The following is a 14,344-nucleotide window of genomic DNA, read 5'->3' as shown; positions in this document are numbered from 1 at the left end:
TTTTGAATAATTGGTTCTTTCTTTCTAATACATTTTAATTTTTAATATTTTTGTGAAAATTATTTGTTTATCTTTTTTTTTTAAGAATGAAATTCCATATTTGTTTGATTGGATTCTACTTGTTTTTCATTTAAATATCCGCCATTTTGGATCCGCCATTTTGAAATTTAAATTTTTAATCTTTAATTCAGATTCAACAACCTGTTAAAAATAAAGACAATAAATGTTTTAGAAAAATGTTCTTTTTTATGTTCTTTTTAGAAAATCCGCATTTTGGATCCGCTATTTTATAGTTTATAATGTTAACATTTAAGTTAGGTTTATCAAAGCTCTCAAAAATAAATATATGTAGAAATAAATACATTTTGTAAAGAAATTATGATTTTACAACTATTTTTTAAGTTATCCGCCATTTTGGATCTGCCATTTTATAATTTAAATTATCAAAATTTGATTCAGGTTCAGCAACCTCTCAAAAATATCCACATATATGTAAACAAACACGTTTTATAAAAAAAATTCGGATTTTACAACTGCTTTTTAAGGAATTTTAGGAAAAAATCCGCGATTTTGAATCCGCCATTTTGAATTTGCAAATTGTAATGTCAGATTCGGGTTCAGCATAATCAAAACTAAAATAAAAACATTTTTTATCAAAATAAAATGTTGAATTCACTCATATTCTTAACATTATTCATACAAAACAATTGTTATTGTTTAAACAATTAATAAACAATTAGCGGCGAAATTTGTGAGTAGAACTTTTTACTTTAACATATTTATAAACTAACAAAAAAAGTTTTAGAAAAATATAACTTTGTTTGATTTTTTCCGAAACATTGTATCTTCTCGTTCTAATTGCACTCCCCTATAAATTAATTTATCTAATAATAGCTATGGTGAGTTTTTCTGGATTTGTTTTCCACAATGCCAAAGGAGTATTAAATTTACGTTCTTTTTTCGTCGAATTTTACTTCCGCGGAACAAAAAATTAATGTACAAATAAGCATTTGTCAAGCTATTAAATATTCAAGCGTACTAAGCTGTCTTTAACGAGTAAATATTATAACGAAAATAATATGCGACAAGTTAGTTTACCCCATGACGTTCAACCCCCAAATTCAAAAATTCACAAGTTTCTGTCGCAACTTTATCCTCAACGTTAAATCTAATTTAAACTGAACCGAACTCGATGGCTAACTTTATTTTATGAACGTGAACAAAATAAAAACTGTAAATATTTTTACTTAAATCTTTTTAGAACTTATGCCTGGTTGCACCAACAGATCTTAAGTTCCAGATTAGCTAAGCTCTGCTTATAAATAGGGCCTCCTTGAGTATCATTTACGTTGCACCATAATTTTAGATTCTTACCTTATTATCAATTATACCTATTATTATATTATGGTATTCTTATTGTAATATATTATAATTATATTATTTTAATTCTTACGATATTCTCGACTTAAGCTTAAGATCTGTTGGTGCAACCGGGCATAAGAGACTTGAGAAGAGAAAAACTTTACATTATTCGCAATTCTTTATAGTCCATTAAAATGTTACGTTTAGGTTGCATTTTTTAGACGAGTCAATTTTATTTTTTTAATGTGTAGGGGGGTTCAGTAGAAGCTTAAGTTCGAGTTTTTGGGGTCACCACCCTTGTCCTCCGGCCGCCATATTGGAAAAAGGGGTGCAAAGGGTTTTCGCGCTGTATCTTCTAAACTAGCAATCCTACAGAAAATTTAAGTACAAATAAAATGTAGCAAATTAAATTTCCTACAATTTTGTATCTATTACTTTTTATCGTCAAGTGACCAACAAAAAAGTTATAAATAAAAATATGAGAAAATTTTGTAAGAAATTTCCTTTTGAAAGTTATAACTTTTTTTACGTTCATTTCACAATAAAATAACATCATAGCGATTTTGTAGAGGATTTTTCAGTAAACAATTTTCGCTATAAAGTTGTTTAATTTTATTTATTATCTAGGTTTTACAGCGCTCCAATCTTGACCAGATTCTCGAATTCTCATAGGAATAAAATAAAAAAAAAATACTTTTCTATCTATATATTAGTCGAGTGGCAGCAATCTTTATGCCGACCACGAAAATCAAATTTAAGGTGAATGACCAATTTTGGTCTATTTTTATATTTTCGAGGTCGCTGAATCCGAATATGAAGTTTATTTTTATCTAGATTTGGTGGAACATGTTCAAAAATCAAATTTTATACAAAAATGCAGAAAATCAATTTTGATGATTTTTCAAATTTACCTCGCTGTATCTTTGGTCGCTGTAAATATTTCCTTTTGAAAATTTTACTGTTTAATCTCTGAAATATGTAGATAACAATGGAATTTGTCCTAAATATTTAAACACATTAAATAGGCTATTGATTATGTATTTTAGAAAGGAACTACAACGTTAACGGGTTTTTATTGTTTCATATGGTCAATGAACCTCTAAATAATAAAAACCCGTGGAGCGCTACCATTTAAAGGGGTGCGTTTTTGAGAAAGGGGTGAATTAGTCCCTAGGCACAGGGCGAATTAGGGTGAGTTCTATGCACTTTTGGTACAAACATGTCTACAGGAAAATTGTTATAGGTTAAATTTACTATCGAGGCATCACCTTTTAAAGTCAAAAATATTTTTTTTACAAAAATATATTCAAAATAAAAGCAAGAAAAAAACACAAATGATAGCAATTTTGTTTTTTGCCCCATAACTTTTTTCCACGGGGATGTGGGTATAGGCATTGCTTCACGAAAAAAATTATTACATCCTTTATTTTTAAAATGGCGTTTAGTAGAAGTCTCTATGATTTATATTTTCCAAAATATGATTTTTCAAAGTTCACCACTCACAGCGATTTTGGCCCATTTTGCTTGTTACTTCTCAAACATTGTTCTGTAACTTTTTTCTACGTAGCTTTAGGTATATGCATTGTTACATTTAATAGGAAGAAAAGTTAATTGCCCTTAAAATGATCTCCTACAGAAGGCTGTATGGCTATTTTTAAGCAAGATATGGTTGTTCAAAATTTTATACTTTTAATGATTTTTGATATATTTTACGATTATTTTTAAATTTCTTATCATAACGTTTTTATGGTGTATTTAGGTATATACATTGTACAATAAAAAAGAAAGCTTATTTTCTTTACTTTAAAATGGTGTATCGTAAAAAATTCTAGAGCTATTTTTAAACAAGATATGCTTTTTCAAAATGTGACATATACACATGCAAGAGGTCCTACTAAGTTGAAACCACATGGAAAACTTTTTTATTATTAACTTTATAAAAAAATATTGTTTATAAAATGCTCTGCATCGTCTAAAATCTAAGATGCAATCATAAGATATAAAATTGTTTCAATAGAGTACGAGGTATATTAAAAAATATGAATTTCGCTCAAGAGTAAAGTACCTTTATATTTCACAATATCGAAAAGTGTTATTAAGAAAAGTTATTTGGAATTAAAAATTATGTTATAATATGCAATTATATTCTTCTAATTGAAAAAAAATAAAAAATATTTAAAATTTTTCTCTAATTACGGATACCCTTGGATATCATACGAAGATCTTGTTTAAAATAGTCCTAGAATTTTTTGCAATACACCATTTTAAAGTAAAGAAAACAAGCTTTACAATGTATATACCTAAATTTACAAGGAAAATATTCACAATGAGAAATTTAAAAAATAATCATTAAAAATATCAAAAATTATTAAAAGTATAAAACTTTGAAAAAACATAGCTTGCTTATAAAGAGTCGTGTAACCTTATACAATAGACCATTGTAAAGGTAATTGACTTCTCTTTCTACTAAATGTGCCATTGTATATACCTAGAAATGCGTAGAAAAAAGTTACAGAACAATTTTTCCGAAATAATGGGGAAAATGTCCCAAAAATGATGTGAGCGGCGAAATTTGAAAAATCCTATTTCAGAAACTATAACTCCCAGAGACTTTTACCAAACTTTATTTTAAAGAGGAAGAATAGAAGTTATTTTTCACTAAAGCAATGCCTATACCTATATCCCTGTGGAAAAAAGTTATGGGGCAAAAAACAAAATTGCTGTCTTTCGTGGTTTTTCCTTGCTTTTCTTTTGAATATATTTCTGTAAAATAAAATATTTTTGACTTTAAGAGGTGATGTTTCGATAGTTAATTTAATCTGGAACAATTTTTCTGTAGACATATTTGTACCAAAATTGCATAGAACTTACCCTAATGCACCCTGTGCCTAGGGACTAATTCACCCCTTTCTCAAAAACGCACCCATTTAAATGGTAGCACTCAGCGGTTTTTTCAAATTTAGAGATCCATTGACGATATGAGACAATAAAATATCGTTAACGTTGTCGTTCCTTTTAGCTCTCTTATTTTGAACATTATCAATAGCCTAAAAAAAGGAGTTGTTAATTTTTAAACATTTTGTCATCATATTTCGTTAGTTTCATGTTTACTTAAAAAAGTTAAGTGACAAACTTTTTAGTATATAATTTTAACCAACACAACATTAAAACATAATTCATGAAGAAGTTTTTTGGAAAATTTTAAGTCAAAATATACAATAGGAAAAAAGTTATGTTACTTCATAAACAAGCGGCACACCCCAAAAAACGCTTATATCTCGAGATCCTGACCAGGGTGTGGTGAATGGCTAATTTTGATCATACTTTATGATTTTGATAACAAAAATTCGTTTTTTGCTCTTCCTAAGAATTTTGCAATATGCGGTTGCGTCATTCTTCTTCTGAACCGGCGAATTTGTCCTCAAACAACTTCTTGGGCCGTTTCTATATATGCTTCGGGTTATAAGTTTTATAGTGGGGAGAAATGTCAAAAACAGATTAATAATAGCATAGGAATGTTAAAATCATAATAAATTGTATGAATAAAAAATATATATAGATAGAAAAGTAAGCCTAACTTTTGCTTTTATTATATCCCTATGAGCATTCGAGAATCTGGTCAAGTTTGGAGCGCTGTAGCACCTATATAAATAAATAGAATTAAACAAATTTATAGTGGAAATTATTCGCTGAAAAACCCTCTACAAAATTGCTATAATGTTATTTTATTTTAAAATGAACTGAAAAAAAGTTATAACCTCCAAAAGGAATCTTGTTACAATTTTTTTACATATTATTGTGTATATCTTTTTTTTGGTCACTTGACGATAAAAAGTAATAAAAATAAAATTGTAGAAAATTTAATTTGCTACATTTTATGTTTTATTAGATTTTCCGTAGGGTTGGCAGTTTACGAGATATAGCGCGAAACCCCTTTGCACACCATTTCCAAGATGGCGGCCGGGGGACAAGGGTGGCAACCCCAAAAGCTTGAACTTAAGCTTCTACTGATCTCCCCTACACATCAAAGAAATAAAATTGACTCCTCTAACAAATGCAAGGTACAGCTTAAAAAATGTAACATTTTAATGGAGTATTATACATACTATACTTGTATGAATAAATGATATACAAAGTTTGGGTAAAAGAGGAATGTTGAAGGCATTGTATGTATGTATGTATGTATGTATGTAGATAGGGGTGATAGGTACACTGCGACCCGTAGGATCTATTGTGTCCCCCTTGCTTGCCATGAGTCTGATGTTTTCTCAGACCTATATCAGCTCTTCCAGTCCTATTTTCCTAAGAAAGATTAGGACATCGTCGGGCTTCAATTCAGGCAGGTTCTCCTCTTCTATTTCATGTGCCCCTAGGTATCTGGCCCTGGAGTTCTGCAATGCAGGACATTCTGAGAGTATGTGTATTGAGGTTTCGTCCTCTTCCTCACAGAATCTACATTTTGCTTCATCTACCAATCCTAGCTTCTTCATGTGGTTGAAGGCATTAGAAATAAATAACATGAAACACTGGAGGAAATCGAACAGAAATATAAATTGCTGCAGTCACAGGGTATTTTATAGATAATGATAAAGTTCTTTGACCTCTCTTTTACGTTGTTAGGTTAGGTTTGGTTCTGAACAGCATAGATCTTAGTGAATTGATTGTTTTAATTATTGTTGTGATGTTGAAGTTGTTTTCTATCATTTTAATTTTTTTGATAAGACTTTTACATATGATATTGTTGTTATTCTTGAGTCCCTTCTTCTGCGTGGTTCTAGATTGCTTGTAGTGTTTTGTTGTTTTTTTTTCTTTTATATTGGAGGGCTTAATAAAAGCTCCTTAAAGTCTAGAATCATGAAATTATATAGATGAGAACTATATAAATGAAGGCGCAATAGCGCCAGCCATGTAGAGTCTAAAGGACCTCTTTAGTTTACACATTTTTATAAAGGAGATACGAGAATAAGATATAGACTGCGAGAAAACTTAAATAAACCAGCGGTTAGATCAAGACAATTTATCGCGGATATGGAATCGCGATTATGATTTATGACCATATCGTCGCCTTAGCGACTATAACTTGATAAGTCCAAAATAACGTTTTTGAAATAACTAGTTCATAAGATGTATTTTATTTGCCTCCATATTGTGTAAAAACTTGATAACTGCCAACAAATACCCCTAATATTCACTGCTACAACTTGACAGGATGAGTTATCAAGTTATTTTTAAATCGAAATGCGACATACACTGAATGCTACAACTAGCTAACTCTAGTTATCTTGTTATAGCACGTGTTTTTCTGAAACCATTTAGCCTACCACGTAATTGCTATCTGTTGATTCGGTTCATGTTAATGCAAAAATTCGAGAATTGTTAGCAAATTTGGCAACCTCCATAGCGGAGGAATAATTTTCATCAAAATAATGCTTAAAATATTAGTTTTGTTAAAAAGTTCACTTAGATGCAACTTGGCACGATATGCGACATTGCCAAATGTTAACATTATGGTAGTGCTAAAAGTAGATAACTTTATTTTTTATGTTATTTTACATATCGGAAAACAAATTTGCATCGTATTCCTAAATAGATCAGTAGCCAAAAAGTTAAGGAACAGTATTTTAGAGCTGCAGAGTGAATTCCGTATTTACCAAAATCATGGTAGAGGCACAAATATCTTTAAAATCTTTAAATCCGTTTATTTCAGAACTACTAGTTTTGAGTTATCAAGTTATAGTATTAAGGCGGCGATATGGTACCTAGATACCCGCCTAAAGTACCGTTCTATGTAGATAGTTTTCCACAAGAAGGATGGGGCAGAGAAAACACTCGAAGCAGGTCGCAAAATGATTACTGGTATTATACAGGTGGGTTTTTAGTCAAACACCCATTATAAGCCCTAACCCATAATGCCGAGAGCAATTCCAATGGCGGAACATAATAGGTTGTTATCCTTGAGTCCCTACAAGGTTGTTATCCCAGTGCTACACAAGTATGGAATCCAGATCATCAGAGTGTGCACATCAAAGAAAGAATTAAAGTACACCATACATACGTATGAATTACTTAATTATTTCAATTAAGCAAATGCTCATAATGTTGCCCTTAATTATTTTTAAATAGTCAATGGGCAACATTATGAGCATTTGCTTAATTGAAATAATTAAATTCAATTATTATTCGATTACTTATTTTTCATAACTTTGTTATTTTTTATTATCTTGTAAATGGTAGGGAATAAACATTTGAAATTTTGCAGTTATGTATAACTTTACACACTCTATTAAAATAGCTCAAAATGACAGCGTTGCCATTTAAGAAAATCAATGATGACGTCATATCTCTAAATTGGGACTTCATGTATACATTATTATTGTACTTCAAAAATGACAATTTGAAATACTAATCGACGGGTCTGAGTATTTTTCAAAAATACAATTAGTATTTGAAATATTGAATTTATTCCAAATTACAGACATAACTTTGTTATTTTTTATTATCTTGTAAATGGTAGAGAAAAAAAATTTTATATTTAGCAGTTATGTATAACTTTACACACTCTATTAAAATAGCTCAAAATGACAGCGTTGCCATTTAAGAAAATCAATGATGACGTCATATCTCTAAATTGGGACACCCTGTATACATTATTATTGTATGCCAAAAAGGAAAATTTGAAATACGAATCGACGGGTCTAAGCCTTTTTGCAAAAAAACAATTAATATTTCAGATATTGAATTTATTCCAAATTACAGACTTTCTCTGTATATACAAATGTAATATTGTATATAGTAAGTATAATAGTAATTGTACAGAAAAATTAAATATTTCAGCCCTGGGCCTTCAAGGTTTGTTGAGCTTAATAAATAAATATATTGACACTTCAGATTTGTTTTTATTCTTTACCATAAGTATTTGTTTTATTATATTTATCGTTTGATTATTTACTTTAACGTATGATTATAACTTAATTTTTGTTTTCTATTTCTAATGTTTTTATTTATTTGCATTGAATATTAATTTGTTTTGTTGTATAATCCACATCGCAGTAATTATGTGATCTATTTGATTTAAAATGGATTCAGGATTTTATTATACTTTGGCAACTATGTCAACTTAGATCTCTGACGTAGATAATGACGTGCAACGGTAAGTATATTAGACGGACTGTAATTACTAACAAAAATAATGTTTAATATGCCATTGTATCTTTATACTTCTACTAGTACGTTCTTTAAAGGTAAAATATTGCAAAATCTCTAAATTTTAAAGAACCGCTTGGATTGACATGAAATTTGGCACACACATAGCTAACAAGTCAAAGAAAAAAAGTGATATTGTGCCGATGTGTGCTTTTGCCCTAGAGGTGAGTTTCACCTCCTTTTGGGGGTGAAAAAAATATCTTCGAAATAAGTCCGGAAATAGATAAAATGACTAATTCTAAGCAACTTTTGTTCTATAAAGTTTTTTCACCAAGTTAATATTTTTTGAGTTATTTGCGAGTGAATATGTTAATTTTTCTGCAAAATAACCACGTTTTAAAACGGTTTTTCGCAAATAACTCAAAAAGTAAGTATTTGGTCGAAAAAAATGCTTATCAAAAATATAGCAAGCAAAAAAGTGAAAAACATGGTGTATATATTAGGTCACTATACCTAGCAGAAGCAGAGTTATAGCTAATGAAAAATAGGTTCATATTCGTCAAATTCCAAATCGAATATTTTAACGTGCCATAACCAAAAAACGAAGCACTTTTTTGGGGAAAACTCATTTTAACTTTTCTAAAGTAAACAAGTTAAGCTCTAAATAAAGTTGGTCCCTTTTTTTGGTAAGAAATTGGGAAAATCACCCCCTAATTAGCATTAAAAATGAACCACTTCACAAGTTTTTTACTCGCGTATGTATTGATCATATTATTATGATATGTAAGTTTCATCGGTTTAAAGTCCTTATTTTTGAAAGAGCTGTTAAAAGGGCTTGAACGAGTCACTTATCACAAGTGTATGCAAATTTAGAAACACCGAATCTTAACCAATTCGTTTCTTACAGAAAAACAAAAAATACAAAATATTCAGAAAAGTAAAGCCGACTTTTTTTATTGTTTAATATTTTTCTTATCTCTAACAATTTTTAAGTTATTTTGAAAAAAAAGGCATTTTTTTCAAAATAAAAATTTTAAAAAATTTTATTTTAGAACCAAATTTTTTCAAAAATAAGCACTTTGAATCGATGAAACTTACAGATCATATAAACACAACATAAGTAAAGTAACTTGTGAAGCGGTAACGATTAATTTCATTTAAATTGCTAAGGGGGTGATCTTCCTGATTTTTTTTGCCAAAACAAAAGGAACCACCTTTATTTTGAGCGTAACTTGCTTACATTTGATGCTAGAAATTTTTTTTATAAAAACAGAAATAAAGCTTTTTTTCAAACACTTTAAGAAATTTGTAATTTGTTTTCCCAAAGAATGCTTCATTATTTGGATATTTCACATTGAATTATTCTATTTGGAACTTTTTGAATATGAACCTATTTTCATTAGCTAGGACTCTGCTTTTGCTAGGTATAGACCTAATATATACACCATTTTTTTCACTTTTTATAGGCTATAGTTTTGCTAAGGGTATTTTTTTCGACAAAATGCTTAAGTTTTGAGTTATTTGCGAAAAACCGTATAAAAACGTGTTGTTGAAAAATGAACATATTCACTTACAAATAACTCGAAAAGTATTGATTTTGTGAAAACACTCTATAGAACAAAAGTTGCTTAAAATTAGTCAGTTTATCTATTTCGGGACTTATCTTGGACATATATTTTTTCACTCCCGAGATGGGGTGAAAGTCACCCCAGGACAAAAGCACACATCGGTACCATATCACTTTTTTTCTTTGACATGTCAGTATTGCCTATGCCAAATTTTATGTCAATTCATGTGGTGTTCTTTAAAATTTACAGCAAAAACCGTGAAAAAATGTACTATACTTTGTTTTCAGAGAAACGATTCGACAGAGACACACGGGAGACGGCCGAGAGATGTCCGAATCGAGATCCAGGCTAGGCTTGGGATTGTCTTCTTTGGACTCGCGTCACTCTGGACAACAATCCGTCGATTCTAACGGGTTGGACTTATACTACAATAGCCGGCCACCCGACGCCAATTGGGGCTACCAGCCCCCTCCACCGGTTATTACCGAACAACCAAAGTCCAGTATGCAGCACTTCCAGCCCTACGAACGAAATTATCCCAATACGTTAGAGAGTCTCGCCGAAAAGGTTCATTCGTTCGGGATGAGCAGAAGAATGTCCGCTGGGGGACAACCTCTTGGAACTAGGTAAGTGTGCCTTGACTGACAAAAATATTGTTTTTGTTGCCTTTTTATGCCTTTTTAATCTTTGTTATCACCGAAGATCTGGGTGAAGCACAACAAATGCTACAAGAATTAGAAAACGTATCTTCAACAATAGGTCTAAAAATGAACCTCACTAAGACCAAATTTATGACAAATTTAGTTCCCAGCGTACACCTAACAATCCAAAATCAAGTGTTCTAATTGTGAATGAGTGGTCGAATGAGTGAACCTGTGAATTTCAATCTGGTAAGACATTATGACGACTTAAATAATAAATTAACAAATGCCTTACTGGAAAGTCAAAACAAATTCTGTCCTAGAACTCAAAAAGAAGAGATCAGCCAAAATACCAGGTAACTAATGCGGAAAAGAAGAGAAATGAGAAGCGACAGGCAAACTAAAGCTAACGAACTACAAAAATTAAATAAAGAAATATTCAAAGCTATTAGACAAGACACTCGAAAATACAACCAAGGACAAATCGAACATACCATTGAGAACAATAGAAGTATGAAAGTATTGAGAGGAAGACTAAGAACGGGGACAAGGCAAATAATAAAGATTAAAGATAGAAATGGTCATCTTACAACCAACAGAGAGGAAACCCTTAAAATAGTTGAAGACTTCTACAAATTGCTGTACACAAGCCAGCACAAAGTAAATAGCAAAGAAGATCAAGTACCAGAAATATTAACAAGAAAAAAGGGCATTGTAAACCAAGGATCAGAACTGCTACCGGAAATCACAATAGACGAAATAAAACTAGCCCTAAGAAAAGTTAAGAATAACAAATCTCCAGGCGAGGATTGTGTAGATACTGATGCAATCAAAATCGGAGGCACTTGTCTTCTTAAGAAAATAAAAAACCTTTTTAACATGTGCCTTTTAGATAGTAATATACCCGACAAATGGCACAATGCTGAAGTAATTCTATTGTACAAAAAAGGAGATCCCCATGAATTAGAAAATTACAGACCTATAAGCCTTCTTAGTCACTTACACAAACTCCTTACAAGAATAGTAACGAATTGCCTTGAGAAAAAACTTGATTTCTACCAGCCAATGGAGCAAGCGGATTTCGTACCAGATTTGGAACAAATGATCACCTACAGAGCATTGAAACAGTAATAGAAAAGACTATCGAATAAAATCGACCACTCATTTTGGCTTTTGTAGATTTCCATAAAGCCTTTGACACGGTAAAATTTGACAAAATTCTGGAAGCACTACAAGCATATCGCATTGACTACCGATACACAAGGTTAATTTACAATACATACAAGAATGCAACTATGTCGGTGAAACTACATAAAAACACGAACCATATCCCAATCGGCAGAGTCCGTCAGGGCGATACCTTATCGCCTAAACTGTTTACCGCAGTACTAGAATATGCTTGTAAAAAACTTAACTGGGAAGAGCGAGGCCTGAATATTTACGGTAGAAGGTTAACAAATTTGAAATTCGCAGACGACATAGTTTTATTCTCTGACAACCTTAAGGAGATATGTACAATGCTACATGAACTTCAGTTAGTGTCGCTCGTGTAGGTCTTAAAATAAACATCTCCAAAGCAAAATTCATGACAGACCTAGTACCTAGCGGAAATATCAATATTGGAGAAAACGAAGTAGAGCTAGTGGAAAAATACATATACCTTGGACACGAAATAAAGATTACAAGAAACAACCAAACATGCGAACTACGACGAAGAATAAACCTAGCATGGGCAGCCTATGGAAAACTCAAAGACATCTTTAAAAGCGATATACCAATTTCTTTAAAACGTAAAACATTTGACCAATGTGTGTTGCCTGTGATGACTTATGGTGCCGAAACTTTGACATTGACAGCTACAACTTCTAAAATGCTGCAAATAGCCCAGAGGAAAATGGAAAGGTCAATGCTGAGTATACCGCTTCGTGACCGAGTTATAAATGAAGACTTAAGACGAAGAACAGGAGTTACCGATGTAATTTCCCGAATTGCAACTCTGAAATGGAACTGGGCCAGACACGTCGCCCGAATCAGTGATGGGAGATGGACGAAGAGATTACTTAAGTGGAGGCCGAGATTAGACAAAAGAAGTAGAGGAAGACCACCTACTCGTTGGACTGACGATCTCAAGAAAATGTCAAGAAATTGGATCAAAGTGCTCAAAATAGAGCACAATGGAGAAAATGAGGGAGGCCTATGTCCAGCAGTGGACACAAAGAGCTGGATTATGATGATGTTGAAGACATTATACCAATGCGTTCTTCCTATTATGACATACGGAGCAGAAACTCTCACGCTCACAAAAACAACAACACTAAAAATGCAAGTGGCACAAAGGCGCATGGAAAGATCGATTCTCGGCGTGACAAAAGAAGACAAAATAAGGAACCAAGACCTGAGCAAAAGAACAGGTATCATTGATATCGTCGAATGCATAACCAAGCCGAATTGGAATTGGGCAGGTCACATAGCGAGACTAAAAGACTCAAGATGAACTAGAAAACTAATTGAATGGCGCCCAAGAGAAGACAAACGCAGCAGAGGACGACCACCAACACGCTGGATGAACGATATTAAACGAATGTCCAAGAAATGTCCAGTACCGTGGAGTGGTGAAAAATGGAGAGACCTATGTCTAGCAGTGGACGGAAGAGCTCGCATAATGATGCTGATGATGATGATGATGATTGCATATTAACGTTGACGAAGCATGCAATTAATTAGCAATGAATTTTAGTTATTGAAATTAGATATATAAATAAAGGTAAATTAGGTAATTAATCTCAGGTTTTAAGGTCTTTACAATGAAAATCACGATAAACGATCGAATGGTGTATTTTCGTCTTTTCTGTACAAAGTCTGAATGCTAACTAACTAAGAAACTACGCTAAATAACATTGTTTGTGTCCTTTTTGCATCTACTAAATATTAAAAATATAAACACAACACTCCAACGACATATTAGAACATTAGGGTCACCTAAGTATCGGTTCCCGGAAAGCATCTGTTCCCGCTGGTTCCTTACAGACGCATTCCTTACATAGACGGCGCGCAAGGGGCTGCTTTGTTACACTTACTAATTTATATGAAAGTGCCTGGACTTCTTAGAATCTTCTTAAACTTCTTGATATCAGAACAATTAAAATTGGGGTATACTTGTCGTATTTCTCTCCCTCTTTCTCTCCTTAGTCACAACCTCCCAGATGAGTGTAGTCCTTCTCCTTCTTCAAAGTTCTCTCTCTCTCTCTCTCTCTCTCTCTCTCTCTCTCTCTGGTCATTTCTTTTAATTCATGCATAGGTGTTTTTTATGTTCCTATTATTTGGTCAATTTATCTTGTCGGGAATCTTCCGCGAGATCTTCGGCCTTCTACCTCTTCTTCTGTAATAAGTCTTTCCATATTTTTTGTGTTTGCTCTCATAACATGTCCAAAGTATTTTTTGCAGAGAAAATGCTTTCCTGAGGATCCCCGAATACATCTTTTCAAGTCAATAGGTATACAGACATGAAATTTCCCTCGAACGCAATAAATAAATTACAAATTAAACTATCTAAAGTCTTTTTGAACAAATATGAAAAAACTTTGAGACTTTTCTACAATCTAAAGTATTTCATCACAATTTGACATTAAA

At 32.0% G+C, this 14,344-nt stretch overlaps 1 protein-coding gene across 1 annotated transcript in view; it reads left to right on the top strand.

Moving 5' to 3' along the window:
- Positions 1 to 14,344, top strand: part of LOC126880626 (rho GTPase-activating protein 100F) — a 262,842-nt gene that overhangs the window by 102,573 nt on the left and 145,925 nt on the right. The window contains exon 6 of the mRNA XM_050644637.1: positions 10,361 to 10,699. Coding sequence (XP_050500594.1) covers positions 10,361 to 10,699 — 339 coding nt within the window. The remainder of the gene's footprint in view (positions 1 to 10,360; positions 10,700 to 14,344) is intronic.

Source organism: Diabrotica virgifera, chromosome 2 (assembly GCF_917563875.1).
Source record: "Diabrotica virgifera virgifera chromosome 2, PGI_DIABVI_V3a".
Taxonomy (NCBI): Eukaryota; Metazoa; Arthropoda; class Insecta; order Coleoptera; family Chrysomelidae; genus Diabrotica; species Diabrotica virgifera.
The sequence above is the reverse complement of the archived record's forward strand: the minus strand, read 5'-3'. Positions and strand labels throughout refer to the sequence as shown.